Genomic DNA, 18,417 nt, shown 5'->3' on the forward strand with positions numbered 1-18,417 from the left:
CTATAACTTCACAAAAAGTACTGTGGCTGGTAATACAATGGTACAGCACTGGCAACAGATAAAACCATAGTACCGAATGCTTACCATAGGTATTTACAAGGTACTTCAAGAAATAGCATGGCTCTACCATGCTTTTATTCAGTTTGACCACTGTAAATATGAAAGAAATTAAAATATGAAATTCTCTCAGACCTTGTGCATGAACATAAATCAATTTCAAATTAGCATTCTATAAAATTTAAGTTGTAGTTCCGGCAAAGCGGTTATAAAAGCTATATAAACCATAAGAAATAACATATATTCTTACCATTTATAAACATTTGTAGGTGTGCAGCACTCCCATCCAGTGGTGAACACTGGGAATAGAGTTCAAGACTTTTGAGTAAAAAACAATGCTGGGAATTTATTCATTTGAAAACCAGAGACAAAAGTGGAAGCTCATTCCATTTCAAGTTTCACTTCAGACACAATATAAAATACAAACAACATAAACATTTCTTGTCGAATATATAATTTGGCATTCAAGATCGGGATCATCAGTAATCCCAGCTCTTCTGTATATGGTCAAAATAACAGTGAGGAGAAATAACAAAAGCCCGTCACTGAGAGCAAGTAAATAAACATTATTACACCAAATAGTTTTTTAAAAAGTAAATAAGACTTATGCTTGTTCATAGTTGCATGTCATTACAAGTGCATGAAGAAAAACTACCAGTAACTGCTTTGTAATTGATAAAAAAAAATAAAAAAAAATAATTCATAACCCCTGCAGTGTCCGCCCATCCAAACTAACCATAAAGAATTTACATTTATTAATAACTACATTGTTTTTCTTGTATGATAAATACAAAAAATTGTATACAAAAACCAGTGGAAAAAGATCCATTTTGACACCGTTTCAAGTCATAAATATCTCAGTGTTGAAATTTAAAATATTTTCCTCCGCTAAAATGACTCTCTGCTTTGTCTGTATTTGCATTAAGGTTGCAAGTAATGCGACAGTACAATGCATCTCAAAGACATGCAACATCACAAGTAAAATCAGTCTTTATCACATCCCAAGGCTTGTGCAGTGTTTTCCTCTGATAACGTGACATCTCAGTCCCCGAAGATCCAGAGTACATTCACTCCTGAAAGACCCAGATTCACTCTCCTGGTACAAAAAATGGGGGGGGAAAGGTTTCATCTATTTTGTACTTCAACATAAGACATACCATCAAGATCCAAAGAGCAAACCAAAAATAGTAACTGCTCTTCTAGCAACAATATTCCTTATATTATAACAATATTCCAAGCAAATCACAGATAACATGATCTGATCTCTGCACCCCTTTACCTAAATTCAGTACATCAGACCTATGTGCCCTCTAGAAACTTGCGTTCTGCAAGTGAACGACGCATTATTGTGTCATCCCAAAGAGGCACAAAATCACTTTCACAGACTTTTTCATTAACTGTTTCCATCTGGTGGAATGACCTGCCCAACTCAATCCCAGCAGCCATCAGCAGAATCCTTAGCCATCTTCAAGAAACGGCTAAAAACACATCTCTTCCATCTTTATTTGACCCTATAACTCTAACACTCTCTATTCTAATTCTATTTGATCTATCTTTATTTAAAAAATAAATAAATAAAAAAAAAGCACACACATTTGACCCTCTATCAATTGCTTATTTATTCTCTAACTGCTGGCTTTTCTTGAAAAACTAACACTAGCTTTCTTTTTTTCTATTCTATCTACTTTCTTTAAAAACAAAAACTTGCTACGTGTACTGCTTTAGGCTAACCGAGACTTGTTATAGCACTTGCATGTTGTTGCTCTCTTGTTGGTTTTGATCGCTTCTATTGTCCTCATTTGTAAGTCGCTTTGGATAAAAGTGTCTGCTAAATGTAAATGTAATAAATCTACACTCACCCCAGCATGCCAGACTCCTTGGTTTTGATAATGTAGAGGAACATCAGGATGGTATGAAATAAGTTATTTCTGCCCTGTGGAAACACAATCAAGCATGAGTCACAGAAAAGTTACTGTAATTATAGTTGGAGAATATGTTCTTACCTTAGGCAAGCTGTAGATGTGGCCCTGGTAGATGAGCTGATAATGAGGAGGGTTTGTGCTACTTTGATGAATGCAAAACAGGTTCTCATTGGACACATCTATTAGAAATTCACACATAAATGAATCATAGATAAAACAGGCTGTATAAAAAGGGGTTGTAGTTAATTAAAACACTGAAAATAATAAAATTCAAGTAATTGCCGAGGTAAAATTCCACATTTTCATTTAGTTTAGCTTGATTTAACTAGAATAAAAAATAAAAATCAACAAAAACTAATAAGAATGTCAAAAGCATGCAAAAAACTAAATACAATTAAAACTAAAATATAAAATCTTAATAAAAACTATATTAGTATCTCAATTATTCTAAAATAACACTAGTATTGCAACACATTGTCTATGTATACCTGGTTTATCTGGTGTCAGTATAAAATGCTGGGACGTAAAGGTTTTTCCGTCGGGATACTTAGGATGTGGAGGGAGCCGGGAGTCCAGGTATGTACACAGCACATGCATCAGGATCTGTGTTTGTCATAAAATGTTTGTGTCAATGTAGAGCAAACATAAACACAATGCATCAATGATATTTGTAATGATTTCCTCTAAACTGCAATGCATTGGTAATATGGCATCAAAATGCTGCAAACACACCGCAGAGTCTGTCGGAAGGTCTGTGTCCCATTTCCGGCTTTTGAGATCTCCTCCTCCATTCCAGCGGAAAGAGCTCATGCAGCCGCTATGGGCTAATTCTGCAAGAGATACAAACGAACACACAGTAGCATCATCTCCGTTCATGATATAGGACCATGGTAAGTCTAAATATTTATTATGCTTCATCCCAGTTGTGTATTCTGCTCACCCTTGATTCTCTCCATGAGATACTCCTGGTTTGGTGTGACATCTAGATACTGTACGATAGCATTGAGGGTGGGGATTGCAGAAGCTTTGACCACAGCAGCTTGTTTGAGACTGCTGATGCTGGCCTCTTCATGAAACAAGGGCAACAGAAGTGAGACATAATGGAAACTTTTACAGCTAAATATCTTCGGCAGAAAAGATGATTACCTCCGATCTGGAGCTCAGGGCAACCCATCCTCCTGAGCTGACTGTTGACTGAGTCAATCTCTTTGACCAGATGAACTAGAATGGTGTCATTGATCCACTGGGATAGTAAAGTGAAAAAGATTGACATTTTCTTAAAATAAATATTCAATTAAATTAAAAATTAAATGAATAAAAAAATATTAATAATGATAATTAAATAATACATATTTAATTATTTATTGTTATTATTTTTTATTATTAAATAGTTCAGGAATAAATAACTTAAATAATAGTTATTAAATATGAAATAATAATAAAATAAACAATGTTAGTAATGAGGAGGGATTTTGTCCCAAATTCGGTTTAATCTTTATATGGATGAGCTATCTGAATGTTTTGAATGTCTGTAAAACTGGTTGTATAATTGGGAATATTTTAGTGAATCATATTATGTATGCAGATGATCTTGTGGTGTTTAGTCCTAGCAGTGCTGGTCTTCAACAGCTTTTAACTATGTGTTCTGATTATGGTCTTGAACATGATATTTTATATAATCCTGATAAGAGTGCGATTATGATTTGCAGAACTAAGGAGGATAAAAGTATACATTTTCCAGTTTTTAAGTTGTCTAACAAGAGTCTCACTGTGTGTGCGAGAGTAAAATACCTTGGACATTTTAATCACTGAACGCATGACAGATGATGAGGATACTGAAAGGCAACGCCGTATGATGTATATGCAGGCGAATATACTTTTACGTAAGTTTAGTTTCTGTTCAGATGAGGTGAAGGTGTCACTTTTTAAAGCATACTGTACAACACTTTATACTGCTCATTTGTGGTGTAACTACAGAGCATCTAGTTTACAGAATCTGCAAGTAGCTTATAATGATGCAAGGAGAATCTTACTAAGGAGACCTAGATGGCATAGTGCAAGTGAAATGTTTGTGAGTGCAAGAGTAATCACTTTTAAAGCACTGTTACGAAATCTTATGTATAGATTTATCTGCCGGATTTTTTTTTTATTGCGCGTTTATCAAATATAGGGGTTAGTACTACACGGTATCAGTCAAAGCTGTGGGGACACTGGTATTGCTGTATTTTGTAACTCTTTATGTCTGTGATAGATGCTATGGGTTGTACATGTTGTCTATTGTCTTTTTTAAATCTGGACCTTGAGTCTGTAATAAAGTTTGATTGAATGTATAATAACAATTTAATTTAATACAATAATATAATAATTTAATTATTATTGTTCATTTAATAAATAATAAAGAGTAAATTATTAAGAATGAATAAACAAGCAAAAAATAAAGTAACCCTTAAATATTTACCATTTAATTCTTTATTACTATTATTACTTAATAGAGAATATGTAAATACTAACCTACTAAAATAAAAAATAAAATGTATTATTCTTATCATCTAAATACATACACAAAAAATTGCCTCACATTTCTCAGTTTTGCAGTCCAGCTGTCAATACTATCCGTCACCACACGACTCGTCGTGATTCTTGCCCAGACCTGTAATAAATTGAAAAATCTCTTTATTGATCTCTCCCTTTACTAAAGATGATTTGAAATCTTGCTATTAATTTGATCCTCACCTCTTCAGCAGCTTGTTTAGAGCCCAGCTCGGTGTCGTCTTTATGGGCAGATGGTGCCTGTGAACGGCAGGCTGGCTGATACTGAAACTTCCTCAGGCTCTGTGCGTAATCGCCCACTGAACGACTGTAGTTCCAGAATGATGGACTGTGTCTTGGAGATGTTGACTCTGGACTCCCTAAATAAAAAAGTATTGCAAAGAAAATGTCGTAGGCCACTGCTTAGCACAGCCACAATTTGATTCACAACTTTATGTCCAAGCAGGACGCTTACCCAGTTGACTGCGGTGGCTTTTCTCCTCCTCTGTATGTAAAAACTTCTCCAAAGTCTTCAGGTCATCGATGTAGTCCTCCTTACCTCCGGGCGATTTAAAGACTGATGGGGATGTGCGGTACCGAGCGCGGAGACTGGTGCCTTCTGCCGGTCCGAGGTTGCTTGGGTATGGAGAAGAATTTGGAGACGGACTATAGTTCAACACCTGCAGACATAAAAAGCAGTGGGTGTGTGAACAGAATGAAATACCAAAAACACAATTCCATTTCAGCATTTCAAAGTACTCAACCTTGCCGAATGCCATGGAGGGTGAAAAGTGTCCTCCTGCTGAAGAAGGGCTGCTCAGAGGTGGACTGAACCCAGACACACAGCTGGGGGAAAACTTGGGGCTGGCACTTGAGGGTCGCGCAGGACTAAAACTGAGTACATTCTGTCCCTGCAGGGGAGACGACTGCGCGGAGACTGGAGCTTCCTTCGTTTCTTGTTTCTGCGGTGGAGAGGCTTGAATCCCTGTGAACACAGCATATTTTTAAAGCAAACCTGATTAGTTTACTTATTGTGGAGTATCACAAAAACTTCATTTCATGACACTCATCTTAGATTTTTATATTTATGTTAATGATTATGGTTGTTGAAAGTAAAAGTGCTATTAAATGTATAATTTTTTGTGAGAAAGTGCGACATGCTCAAGCAAAACGGCTACTATTTTTGTAATCAGCACCCCAAAATTAGTAAAAAACAAGTATTGAATTTCATTCAGCAATTATGATACAGGGCAGTGTAAATGTGTTGTGGCGCAAGCAATAGTCTTCTCGATGAAGTAAATTTCAGATGTTACAGATGTCAGTTCCAGATGTTAAAATAAGACTTTATTGTACAAAGCAACAAAGTCGAGATGACAGCCACCACATCTAAGTCTCCGTCCATCCAGGCACCCATACTTATAGCTTGTTCTTATCAATCTTTTTTAATCAAAAATTGGTAGTCTGTTTTGTTTTTAGGTTTCGCTTGTCTGATTCACTAATCACTACAATTAATTAATGGTCCACCTGGCCCATTTTTAATGGTGGAATCTGGCCAGATCGGCCATTTTTAAAATAACTTTTATTTCACTCTCTCCTATTGGTTGGAAGTGTTCACATTGGACATAAATCAAAGTTGTTTGTGTTGTACCCATCATATTGTGGAAAACACCCAAAGTTCATTGGTTCACTTAAGTTCATTGCTACAATGAATCCAATGGTACTGCCCAACGAAGGGCACCTAAAACTCACAGTGGAATAATCATCATATCGATCAGTCATATTTGTCTTTGCCTTGAGAGATAGCATTGTGCATGATTGTTTTTACCCAAAAGACTTCATTCCAGATGCCAACTAACTCACCTGAGCCCTTGAGTCCAAGAAGTCGATGTTGTCCTGGACTGACTGTGATCGTGGATGGGGCCATAGTGTACTTGAAATACTTCCAGAAGTCAAAAAGAGCATTGAGACTGAACAGGAAAGCCAGGGCAAGTTCTGTCCAACAAAACCAGTAAGATGAAAAGCAACCTAGTAGATCACTGACACACTTTGACCTCTTATTATACACTTACCAATATACCAGATGGGCCAGTAAGTTATGTTGTAGTATCTGCTAAGAAGCTTGCCAGACCTAAAATACAAAGTAACTTGGTTACCTGTGGTTCAGAAGACACTAAAAATCACATTAGGGATTATTAGGGGCATGTCTGAACTCACATCTCAGTATAGATCATCCCAGCCAGAGACATATTCAGCATGGCCCATGCTAGGACAACCTGCCGTGCCTGTTCCTCCCTCCTCAGTTTTATGGTCTTGTCGATGAGGGAGGTCATGCCTTCCTTTGATGGTGTCATATCTGCACTTTATCCTCTACCAAACCATAAGCTTTCATAATAAAACAGAAAGTATAAACAGACAATACCAGCAGCCACATAAAGGATTCCAAAGAATGTGAACGGCTCCAGTAAAACTGCAAACCTTTTACGTCTAAAGAGAATAAAACTATACAATACTCAGTTGTCACTTTGAGAGCTTATTAGTATTATAATCCAAGTTAGCAAGCTGTAATGTTCAGTTACACTATTATGAGGCTTTCATGCAATGTGCACTTAAGAAACGCTTCCATGGCAACCTCTCTACACTGAGACAGCTGGAGAACTCGCACGACAATTAATAAAACACGAAAGTATATATTGGCTTTTAGGGGTATAAAGCTTCTAATCTCTACACAAATTCAATTAAAACGTGATTTGATACATACTTCCTTTGCATTAGCCCTTCATGAGCGCGGTAAAGTACGAGGTGTGAAGGCAGACACACTAAAGAATATCAACAGAGTGAATGGAGCAGCAAATTGACTGTCGAATGGCGTTTCAAAATAAAAGTCTCTCACGTGATCTTTACACTTACCATTACCAAAGACTATATAATACCCTTAAAGAGACTTTGCCATTACACAGGCACCATGCAAGTTAAATATCTCTTAACTAAGTAAATAATATTAATTATTATCGTTAATGGCTTTCCCCGACATGTAGCTGTGTAGCTGAAATTTATTCATTTCGTGATGATTGAGATGATCGGAAAAATGGTATGGACCCTCAAAATTGTCATAAAGGTGCAACTGGTTTTATTTGCCTGAATTAAATAAATCATATGTTGTTTAAATTAATTAAAAATGCATTTAAATAATTTAAAATACGATATAAATAATTACATTATGTTTGAGGCAGCCTGATATAATGCCACAAAATCCCTGCAACCCATCTTCTAGGCACCAGGCGTCAGCAAGAAACCGTTCAACCCAATATTCCCATACGAGAATAACTAAAATTCTGAGTTTAAGTGTAAAGGCTCTTGCTTTAACCCATAAGAACCCGGACCAATTTCTACTTATAGGAAAATTATGGGGTATATAAAACAGATCAAATGGACCACTTATAACATGTTTCTGCAGTTGTTTTTAAAATACAACCCATCCTAGTGAAAGATCTGTAATGTTACACATTGGGCGTTTATGATAAATTTTTCATGTTACATATGTGTTACATTGGGTGTTTATTCCTCAATTGAAAAAAAAAAATGTTATCATTTTTTTTTTTTTTTTTGCTAAATAACATGTTTTTTAATGTTTATTTGCTTTTCCACAACATAATCCTACATAATCACATCAAAATTCCACCTACTTTTATAAGGACTTTAATGTATTAAAATCAGGTTAAGAGTAATCTAGGACATGTTATTAAAATATTAGAATTGTTGTATGGGTTGAAACATACCTTTAGTAACAAAAACAAGCATTTTAAAAATTACTGACACTGCAACATGTGCTAACCAGACAAGACACCATTTTGGAAATGTTGCCATGGCAACAAAAAATGCACACATTGTCACATGACTGAACCTGGGTGTTCATTATATGTCACTTAGGGACGTCCTGAGTTGAAAGTGAGGGATAATGCTTTAAAAAGACCTTTCCAGATAATTCACATGAAGCGCCACAGAAGAGTGTCAGTCGGTTGCTGAAGAAAAAAAAAACTTAACACTTTTTATTTTTCAAATTGAAATTTATTTAATTGAATATCTCATAGGTCCAAATGAGGTAAGTCTCCTAGGGCAAAAAAAAAAAAAAATGAGGGTATTGCTGAAATTCCACATCTTTGGATATTTTGGGGTGTGAAGGTGGAACAAAGGGTGGCTGCTTCAATATAATTCAAATAAAATCGAAAACAACTGTTTTTGTATCTAAACGATGCGTTGCCCCAGTCTTACCATCTACCACTTGGTAAAACAATACATTTATAGCTGTTTGGCGAGTGTGTATCTGACAAGCTACTAAAAAAACAAACCTGGAGGCTTAAACTAGTTGAGGAGCTTTAACGCCTCTTTTTAATCCTACTACTCTCCTATCAACTTCTGACTGAAGTACTGTGAGGTATTGTGACTGTGGGCAGGAACATTATTTGAAAACAATAAAGGCGTTTCATATCACAAAGTAAAATAATAGCCAAGTTAGAAAAAGAAGTCAGACAACAGTTAAGTTAGATGACATTAAACACAAATGAGGCAAGACTGTTCATGCAAGTATCCGCTGAGGCACTTCATGCGTGAAAATAATTGACAGTGTAAATGCAAAAAGAAAACAGAAATGCAGCCACCATGAAAACGCGTTCAATAACTCTGATATAGCAGCAACATGGAAACCGAAATTAAGATATGCATTAGCTCTTTTTTCATTTTTCTTTTTCTTTTAGCAGCACTGGAACACAAGTTCAAACATTTACACAGAAATAAAGGAATGGGAAGAACACAAAATGAACTTAAGAATATATTAGCACACAAACTCACTCAAAACTTAAATGGGTGAACATTGAAAATGAACATTGTTTGAAAAACACTCATAACATGGAGTGCATTTGCATAGATATGTTGGAATGGCACATGTGTGTCAGCACAATGCGTAATATATTTGAAGTAACGTCTCAAACACCTCACACCTCTTGAGTTACTTTTAGGTCCACTGATATAAAGATAACTGACTTGAGAAATCAATTTTCAAAAGTGCAAGAACAAACTAATGAGAAAAGAAAATGGCATAATGTTTCAAAATATCTTTTTCCTATATATGAGAAAAGTTCAAGTAGATGACTGATATTTTGAGAAAATAAAATAAAATAGACTACTAAAATAAAGTGATTTAATGAAATTTGATGATGTCCTATCTATGCTGACATGAATTCCACACAACTAGAGTAAAACGCAACCAATCTTGGCATGTCAAACCTCACCATTTCTATTGGCAGTTGACTGTTAGATCAGTTTTTGATCTAAATTTAAAACTATAACCCGCAAGCACACCTAATATGGGAAACCAGCCCCAAAACAAAAATAACTTAAGAAAAACAATGCAAAAAAAATCAATAAAACCCTTAGAAATGACTAGCCCTCCTCTTTTATACCACGGATAACCAGCGAGAGGTGATATCTGAAAGTGCATTTGTATCATGTCTTTGCTAAGAAGGATTTTAAGACTCCCAAAAATTAAATCCCTCCAGCATTGCGAGTATCCCTGACCCCATAAGTGATGGTGTTCAAACAGATCAAATGAGCAAACAGCATCCCGCTTATTCATTACAAACATTATAGAGCGCTCCAGAAACCACCTGTCTAAAACCGTTCATATTTCAATCACGTGCAAAATCTTTCAATGTGTAGCCTTCAATTCGCCTCTTTCCTTCCTTCCTTCCTTCCTTCCCTACCTCACCTTTACTCCACCTTTACTACATGCTTAGTGTCCCTCTGAAACTGTCCTGCGAGCTCATGAAGCTGTGATGGTCACCATGCATGGATAGAAACCGTTTAACATATTCATATATGCTTATTTCATGCAATAACATTCACTGTAAATAATCCCTATAATAAGAGTTACTTATACCTGAGAAGTAACTCATCAGATCATTGTATTAATATCTCTATGATAAGCAAACAGATCCCACTGAAAGGACTGATGGATGTTTCTATCCATTCCGTAGAATAGCATTTTCGTGGGATCACATGCATCCTATATTATATAAAAATGGCCTCTGGGAATTACTAAGCAAATACATTTTGTAAGATAAAAAGCATCATATGTTTAACAATAATAGGTATTATTATAATTATTAAATAACCAGATAAATTAATAATAATAATAATAATAATTATAACACAGTTGCATATAATAGCCAAGACAGATGTATGCTCTTTGTTAAGGAATATACAACATACTGCATTATTTAATCATGGTTTGAGGCCAATTCAATTAAATTCAAGTATGTAAAACGCCACCGCCTGCGGATATGAGACGGCAGCAGCAGCTGTTTCGCTCCGTTATAAAACATCAAGCTTGTGTTCTTGTGTTATGCGCATATGACCATCTAATGTGACTTTGAAATTAAACTTAAATACAGTAACAATAATAACTGAATCTTTTGTAGGCTGCGGGGGTGGATAGGAACAGGAACCGACATCATAAGTTGACATCACGGACATCTGTAGGGGTGCAGGACAGGTTTTGTGATTGCGTCCCTTTGTTGCTGGCTCTGCCCTCCTGTTGCAGTTGATGCTGTTGTTGACTTTCTTTCAGGCTGCTGGTCAGTAACTGCTCGATCTGCTCTTGACATGACTTCAGACAATCCTAGAAGAAAGAGAGAAAAGAAGAAACCATGGTAAGGACTACGCACACTAGTGTCAGTCTCGGATGGTACTGCAAACTCACTCTTAAAAATAAAGGTTCCAAAAAGGGGTTTTCGCAGCCATGCCATAGAACCACCATTTTTGGTTCCCCAAAGAACCTTTCAGTGAACAGTTCTTTCTTAGTGTAAGGTTTTTCCATGGAAACCATCGATTCCATTAAAAAAAAGCCTTCTTTTTTTTAGTTCTTTACACTTAAAAATACAGGTTCTTTATTGGCATTAACATCCATGGAGCCCTCCCATTGCACAAGTGATTCTTTGTTGTGTAATAAGGTTCTTTAGATTATAAAAATGTTCTTAAACAAAAAATGGTTGTTTTAAGAACTGTTGACAAAGTTTTATGGGTTTATTTTTACGAGACAAAAAAGATGTACATGATTTTCCAAATAATACAGTTATGCTGCTGTGTAATTACTTTAATGATTTGTCAATAATTATTGTAGTAACTAGACTAAAAAAAAAGGGTGTAGAATTTACTTTTCCCCTCAGAAATTGCTAGTAAATTTCACAATTAATTACAAAGTAATTGCAAGCAACATTGAATTAAACATGTTTTTTTGAAGTAGAAAGACTGAACTAGTAGTTTCTTTTGCTCCAATAATCTTTGTTGTTTTTACAATTAAAAAAAAAGAATCATGTTTACAGTTTCAGAATCACTCATAAAATAAAACTGTTGTTGTTCTCATGTTGGTCAGAGAGATTTTTTCCTGTCTAAATGGGCAGTTCTTAGCCAAAATTAAGCTGTAAACTGTTTCAGATTTTATGCCAATCGGCTATGCAGAACGGCTATGTGCACTCTTAAAAATGTAAGTTCTTTATTGGCACCGACGGTTCCATGAGGAACCTTTATCATCCATAGAACCTTTCAAGGTTCTTTACAGCAGAAATGGTTCTTTAGCTTTTTAAACGTTCTTCACATTAAGAAAAATGGTTCTTTTAAGAACTGTTCACTGAAAGGATCTTTGAGGAAACAAAAAGTGTTCTACTATGGCATCACCGTAAAAACCCTTTTTGGAACCTTTATCTTTCAAACAATAAAACATTGATATCTGTGTCTCTCTTTCTGCAGAAATGTGGGAGGTCTGACGGAACAATCCCGTACCAAACTCTCGTCTTTTTCTCAGGATAATTAAAACCTGTTCTTTCCCAAAACTGAATGAGACGGCCACAACAGGCCTTGTTGTCCTGACAACTACAGGCGCAGGAAGGAATGGTTGCTAATGGCGGCATGTGGTGTTTTTTCCAGAACTTAAAATGTAGAAAAAAACTTAACACATTACATTGAGGAGAGAGAAAAGAATGTGTTAAACCTTATGAGTGTATGTGAGGAGTTTAAATGGGGCGTTCACTCTCTGGGTCCAATTCAAAAAAGTTTTACTGTGAGACTTTCAAAACAGCCTGAAGCCAAGATGTGTAAGTTTGTGTAAGAGCCTGAGAGAGTGTGTGTGTGTGTGTGTGTGTGTGTATAACATTGCGCTTTAATCCACAGATGTGGTTGAGAGGCCTGTGTCTCGCCACAAGTATGCAGCTCTGAAAACACTTCACCATTGCTGCAGTGAACACACACAAACACTCATTCATAAAATGACACATTTCTCCATTTCCATACAGTCATGCATGAATGTCCTGCTCATGTCTGCTGTGTCCACAGTTTGACAAAATTGACTTCAGTATTGAAAACTCATTTGAAAATTGACAATGCTAAACTATCATTTAATAAATGCTCTCAGTCTCTAGGTTTCTTAACCAGGGGGCCTCAGCAAACTTAAAAGTGTTTAAAGTAATAAATGATTGTTAATATAAAAATAATCTAAATCTAAATTAAAATGATAAAAAAAAATTTTTTTTACCCCTCCATAACTATTTTTACTGATGAACATATAGCTCTTGAAACATCTGGAATCAGAAAATTATTTGCGGTTAATATATATATATATATATATAAATTAAAAAAAATTGCATTTCAATGATATTAAAACAACACTGCTTGAAATAAAACAGGTGAACCCTGAGATGTGTCCCGTCCCAACTTCCTTTTTTTAATAGGAAATACATAAATACAGAAAAGAAAAAAAAAATGGGTCATCAGGAAGTTGTTCTTTCATAAAATGTCACAGAATTAATGGATTACCATACAACTAAACAAATAAACTAGGGCTAATCCTGAGTTAAACTATATCTTGAATGGTCATTTGCTATATAATTACTGAGATTTTGTTTCACAGTACAAAGATGCTGGACACTTACCACCTCAGTGTGGGTGATTTTAGCCAACAGCTCTGTCAGACTGTCCCCCCACAGATTTTGGTTGCTCTGGTCGGGCTGGAGGCCACATACTGCTGCCCCCACACATCCTGTGGCGATCATGGAGGGAGGGTACATGGTGAAGCTGTGATCTGAGGAAAAAACAAGCATACACACACATCCCTAAACATCAGTGACCTGGTCAGTACGTTCCCTAGAACATTACTCACCTGTGAGAAACTTCAAAACAACTTCCCAGAAAATAGTTGTGATAATGCAGTCTGACCGAGGAGTCTTACTGCATCTTACATCTGCTCTGAATTCCACGCAAACCTGAACCTGACATTCACACGCTCTCCAGTTTCAGACCTGTTTTAACATCACCACCTCCCTTAAATCGTCCTGCAGCTGCGAATGAAAAGTGAGGAGAGCCTTCCTTCTCTTCCTACTCCCTCCCTTCATCTCTCAGAGGGCTCTGAGGTTTCCAGGAACTACTCCCCCTCTTCCTCTGCCTTGAGATCCTGAGAACGGGCCCTCGGTTTTCAGTCAAGGAGGAAAGCCTCTGCTATTCCGTGCTGGAAGTCGTTCGTTTCATCTGCTTTGTTGGTGTTAGTGTGCTGCTTATTTCAGGACGCAAAGGTCATCCTTGAATAAACACCCTACACTCGACTGACTGCCACAGTACAGCAGCTGTGCAGTAAACCAACATTCCTGACTTGAGAAAACTGTTAAAGGCAATGACAGAAAACACCAAAAACATTTGCAATAGCTTAAAAAGGCTCCTCCGTCTTGGCTCATGTTCAGGCCTCAGCCTCTTGAACAGATGCAGGGCCGCAGAAACACACCCAGTTAAATATACAAAACTTTTATATAGACACAAATAACAAGGCAGAAAGCATCATAACACATTCACATCATACATCTTTAGCACAGTAATGGTTATGTTTCTGCTTATACAGACACATTTCTGACAAATGCAGTCAGTGCACTGTCACTCAACTCGGGTCCTACCTGTTGCACAGAGAGCAATGAAGGTTTGCGTGTGTTTGCGGATCAGTGTCAGTCTGTCTTCAGGGAAGGGCAGTTTGTGCAGGATGTGTTCGATAAAGTCAAGTGGGGTGATGGCAGCCAGGTTCCATTTCAATTTACTAAGAACCACCAACTCCCACTCCAACAGAGAGACAGAGAAAGACACAAACAGAACAAGAGGCAATGAATATGACTGGCAGGACACCATATGAGTTAAAGTTACTATATAACCAACAAATTCACATTTTTCATTCTGCATCCATACAGTATGCAGGAATACCATCCTTAGGTCATATGGGCCTGTCCTTAACTGAGATAATAACCAATATTATCTTAGTTAAGGACAGGCCCAAATGACCTAAGGATGGTCTTTCACATTTTCAGTGCAGATTGTGGCTGGTGAAATTCATTTAATTACAAATATAGATCTAAATGCAATCTGCTAGCAATCACATCGATTACTACATAGCACAAGCTGACTGGCTGATTTTGCAACCAATGAGATTGCTTGTGCAACATTTAAATCGTCTGGTTCAGTGTTCGCTGTAAGCTGATTCACTTAAACCCTCCACCTCCACCAGCTCCACCTGTCTAGATCTGCTATGCCTATTCATGCATGTGGACTGGTTTAGGATTTGCTGGGAAACTCAGAAATTGATAGTGCATTTCACAAATAATTTTCATTTTTTTACAGTGAATATGCACTTTTACTGTTAAAAGGGTTTGCAAAAATATTCGACAAACTATATCATGTAAATGACATAGTATATGTATATTCAGTACCACAGTATCATAATCTGATATCACTCCACTAGTGTTTGTCAAAGATAATGTTTTTGACTTAATCACTCCTGAGTGCAGCCTATTTTATTGCTCTCTAGTGATTCAACTGTGCAAAGTGTGTCAATCTTGTGTGGTAAATGCCAATCACATGCCATACTCAAACCAGACTAAAATGCTTAAAAATGCAAAGACATGTATTGACTTAAAACAGAAGTTGTGACATAAATCATCATGATACTGACACTGGCATTTAAAAAGTCTAGGTTGTGTTTCTATGTCACTCAACACTCAAACGGGGGAGAAGTTAGTCAAGTTGCTCTTTAAATATGGATCTGTCTTGCCCAAAGGGACATCACAGTTGTAAAATAAATCAGGTTATCGTGCAAAGCTCCACCCCTCGTCTTTGATCTCCACCAACCAGATGCTGCATTCCATGCACACGCTCAACTTCCTTCCTCGCACGTGCCCAGCTGGCTTTGTTTTCGCCTGCTGAAGCTGCTTTCTGAGAAACTCTTAATAACAGAGACTTGAGGGGAAAACCAGCCCAAGGTGAAAAGCTCTACACCCTTATTTTGTGTGTCTTGGTGAGAGAAGGAAGAGTGAAAGAGATTTAAAGTTAGTAAAGACTCTGCCGAGAAGGGATAGTCCCTAACAAGTGACACCAAATCACCAAGGTCAAGACTCCTAAAGCCACCCCCTACTGGATGCTTCAGTTCACTGATGTATCCGTTTTATACAAGAATCGCCACTGCAGTTTATAAATCTTTTTGTTTTGACCCAGTTGTCTTTCCTGTTCTCTTTATAACATCCAAAAGCTCTAGAAATAATTTCGATTTAGACACTAATAGGGTTTTTACCAGTTCTTGCCAATGTATGGGAACCGTACCAAATCATCAAAAGTGCATTTCATCACAGCTCAACCCAGAAAACTGTTCAACATCAAAAAACAACCATTAGGGGGCAAAGCAAGCTAAATTCACTTCCCCAACATTTAAATTTCACAATAATAAAAATATGAATCAGCAGATCACAAGCCTAGGGCTATACAGTCTAAAATATATAATCTGGGGTTTGAATCGTTTGAGTAATATAGAATTACACAACAGATGGAGGACTTCTTGCTGTCATCAAGACCACCGGCTCTTACCAGCAGTTGTTGAGATGTAATGGAGTTGTCTGTGTACATGCAGAGCTTCCTGGCCGACAGCGGTTGGCATGCTTTTAATTTTGAAGCCAAGAAGAGACACACGGCCCCTAAGAGCTGCAGATAACATTTCCTTGTAGGAACCACAGCTAAAAATCTGTCCAGGTAGTTCATAGCCAAGGGAAAGACATCCTCTTCACATTTCTCCTCTTCACAAACCTACAAGGGCACAACAGAATTCATTCACAATTTAAATGATCAAGGCTGTCTAATAATTAGTATTTATTTAACATTTGTATGTCCTTGCTACAACGTTCTATTGTTAGCAATGTTCTTAAGCAGACATTTTTGTTCATATTCTATTTTGTTTGTAATTAGGCTATTTATAGAGGCTAGGAGTAATTATTTTTATCTATAGCTAGGCTACTATTTGCAGCGTGTACAATATGTGCTTGCTGTTATTAACTCTTTTCATGAGAAAGAGGAACTTTCAACCGGTAAAAATCTTCATTCATTTCAAGCAGGGTGTGCTGTGAAACCCAATGACGCCCACACATGACTGCTTTGGTGATTCGTCACGTTAAAAAAATATGATCCAAGTAATGTCAATGACAGCATATAATATCGTGTATATGTATCGCATTAAACTATTTCCGACAATTATTATGCTGTTTTGATGAACTGAAATACATTTAAATCGACGGTTCTTAACATGGCTACACTTTCGCACCGAGCAACTCGAAGGCTGAGTCGGTTTCAAAAATTCTCCAAAATTACATAAATCTATAATACCGTATATAACACGCATGTAAATAAAGCAAAGACCCCCATCTGTCTAATAAAGCATGCCTTGAAGAAAAATACTAAAGCGTTTTCTATTAAACTGACACATTTATAGGCTAGCATACACAATCGCGAAGTGTGGAGATTGTTGCATTTCCTGATCAAACTTTTCCTTTGCACATTGATTAGCTACCCTATATGGTATGTGCATACAGGTGTGAACAAATGTTTTCTTGAGTTTGATTGTCTACACTGTAATAAAACGAATGTCAAAGTTAAGCTATACTTTAGGTACTTCCCAGCCTATTCTACATTACATAATACTTTTAACACAGTTCAAGCAAACAGTTTCCAATAATCAAACTTTTACTACAAACCTCCAACATCCACGTCGCGACCATCCGCCTCATAAAAGGCTGAATATCCTTCTGGACACGTTTAAAATAGGGTCCCTGCGGAACATATCTGTCCTCCACTGTTAAAAGACTTTGCAATACTCTTTCATCGCAAAAGATGTTGGGATCTCTCTGAGCTCGCATGATTGCGTCCTTTTCCAAGCAAAAAAGTTCCATGTTTGGGCTCTTCTCGGTGATGCTAACTAATATAACCACCTCACAGTGCCAGCTGCATGTGGCTGTGCCTATGCAAAAAGGACGAAGGTGTTGTTGCCTTAGGCATCAATAGAACTCGTCTGCACTGTTAGAACTTCCACTTTTTACATCACGGAGGCTGCAATCCCAGGCATGAGTCTTTCCTTCTGAACTACAGACACAGATGAAGCAGAACAACTCTTCTGACTGCATGACCACCCAAAAGGCAACGTCAGTCCCTCCTCCAGCCCAATTCACGTTGCAAAAATGCTCAAATTCTCTGTTTCTCTCCTTCCTGCCCAGTCATTGCACATGCATGGCATTCTAGCCAATCCTTAAATAAACCTCTCCTCACAGCCCCTCGAAAATACATTTAGTGCACTTTGAAACAAGTCCCGGGCGGGATAATTATAGAATTTTTTACATGCATGAGCCTACATGACACATGATATGATCTCTTTCTCTTTTTTTCTGAATATTATTTCCCCTCACGTGCAGATGCACATGTCCTATGAACTCATTTTATTCGCTGCTGCCATTTACTTGCATTCTTTTAAATACCCCATCTGTAAATTTACTGAATGCTCCATTTCATGCACAATTCA

At 37.0% G+C, this 18,417-nt stretch overlaps 2 protein-coding genes across 4 annotated transcripts; both read right to left on the bottom strand.

The window, feature by feature from the left end:
* Nucleotides 1–315: 315 nt before the first annotated feature.
* Nucleotides 316–7,411, bottom strand: tmem209 (transmembrane protein 209). Of its 3 annotated transcripts, none has more exons than XM_058773383.1 (15): nucleotides 7,267–7,327; nucleotides 6,723–6,875; nucleotides 6,578–6,636; nucleotides 6,369–6,500; nucleotides 5,273–5,493; nucleotides 4,984–5,188; nucleotides 4,713–4,888; nucleotides 4,558–4,629; nucleotides 3,126–3,222; nucleotides 2,920–3,045; nucleotides 2,712–2,809; nucleotides 2,468–2,582; nucleotides 2,061–2,158; nucleotides 1,917–1,990; nucleotides 316–1,153 (listed from the first exon to the last, which is right to left on the bottom strand). In XM_058773383.1, the coding sequence occupies exons 2-15, from the start codon at nucleotides 6,857–6,859 to the stop codon at nucleotides 1,099–1,101; spliced, it is 1,665 nt and encodes a 554-aa protein (XP_058629366.1). In that variant the 5' UTR covers nucleotides 6,860–6,875; nucleotides 7,267–7,327; the 3' UTR covers nucleotides 316–1,098. The 3 variants fall into 3 exon arrangements, with proteins under 3 accessions (XP_058629366.1, XP_058629365.1, XP_058629364.1); XM_058773382.1 differs by lacking the exon at nucleotides 7,267–7,327 and adding an exon at nucleotides 6,984–7,223 and having other exon boundaries at nucleotides 317–1,153; nucleotides 6,723–6,890; XM_058773381.1 differs by having other exon boundaries at nucleotides 318–1,153; nucleotides 6,723–6,890; nucleotides 7,267–7,411.
* Nucleotides 7,412–8,534: 1,123 nt separating this feature from the next.
* On the bottom strand, nucleotides 8,535–18,192 carry ccnd2b (cyclin D2, b). Its single transcript, XM_058773398.1, is given in 6 exon segments — nucleotides 8,535–11,181; nucleotides 13,487–13,635; nucleotides 14,495–14,653; nucleotides 16,442–16,658; nucleotides 17,600–17,864; nucleotides 17,866–18,192. Coding segments are annotated over 6 exon segments (993 nt in total). The 5' UTR covers nucleotides 17,901–18,192; the 3' UTR covers nucleotides 8,535–11,013.
* Between the last annotated feature and the right edge of the window lie 225 nt (nucleotides 18,193–18,417).

The sequence above is a fragment of the Onychostoma macrolepis genome, chromosome 04, assembly GCF_012432095.1.
Source record: "Onychostoma macrolepis isolate SWU-2019 chromosome 04, ASM1243209v1, whole genome shotgun sequence".
Taxonomy (NCBI): domain Eukaryota; kingdom Metazoa; phylum Chordata; class Actinopteri; order Cypriniformes; family Cyprinidae; genus Onychostoma; species Onychostoma macrolepis.

Bases quoted from the DNA above. Each gene is read 5' to 3' on its own strand.
- tmem209 (XM_058773383.1), bottom strand. From the start codon at position 6,859: ATGACACCATCAAAGGAAGGCATGACCTCCCTCATCGACAAGACCATA. The intron at 5,189-5,272 runs GTTGAGTACTTT...TTATGTCTGCAG, and splicing joins CCTCCATGGCATTCGGCAAG to GTGTTGAACTATAGTCCGTC. The intron at 4,889-4,983 runs GTAAGCGTCCTG...TTTTTTATTTAG, and splicing joins AAGCCACCGCAGTCAACTGG to GGAGTCCAGAGTCAACATCT.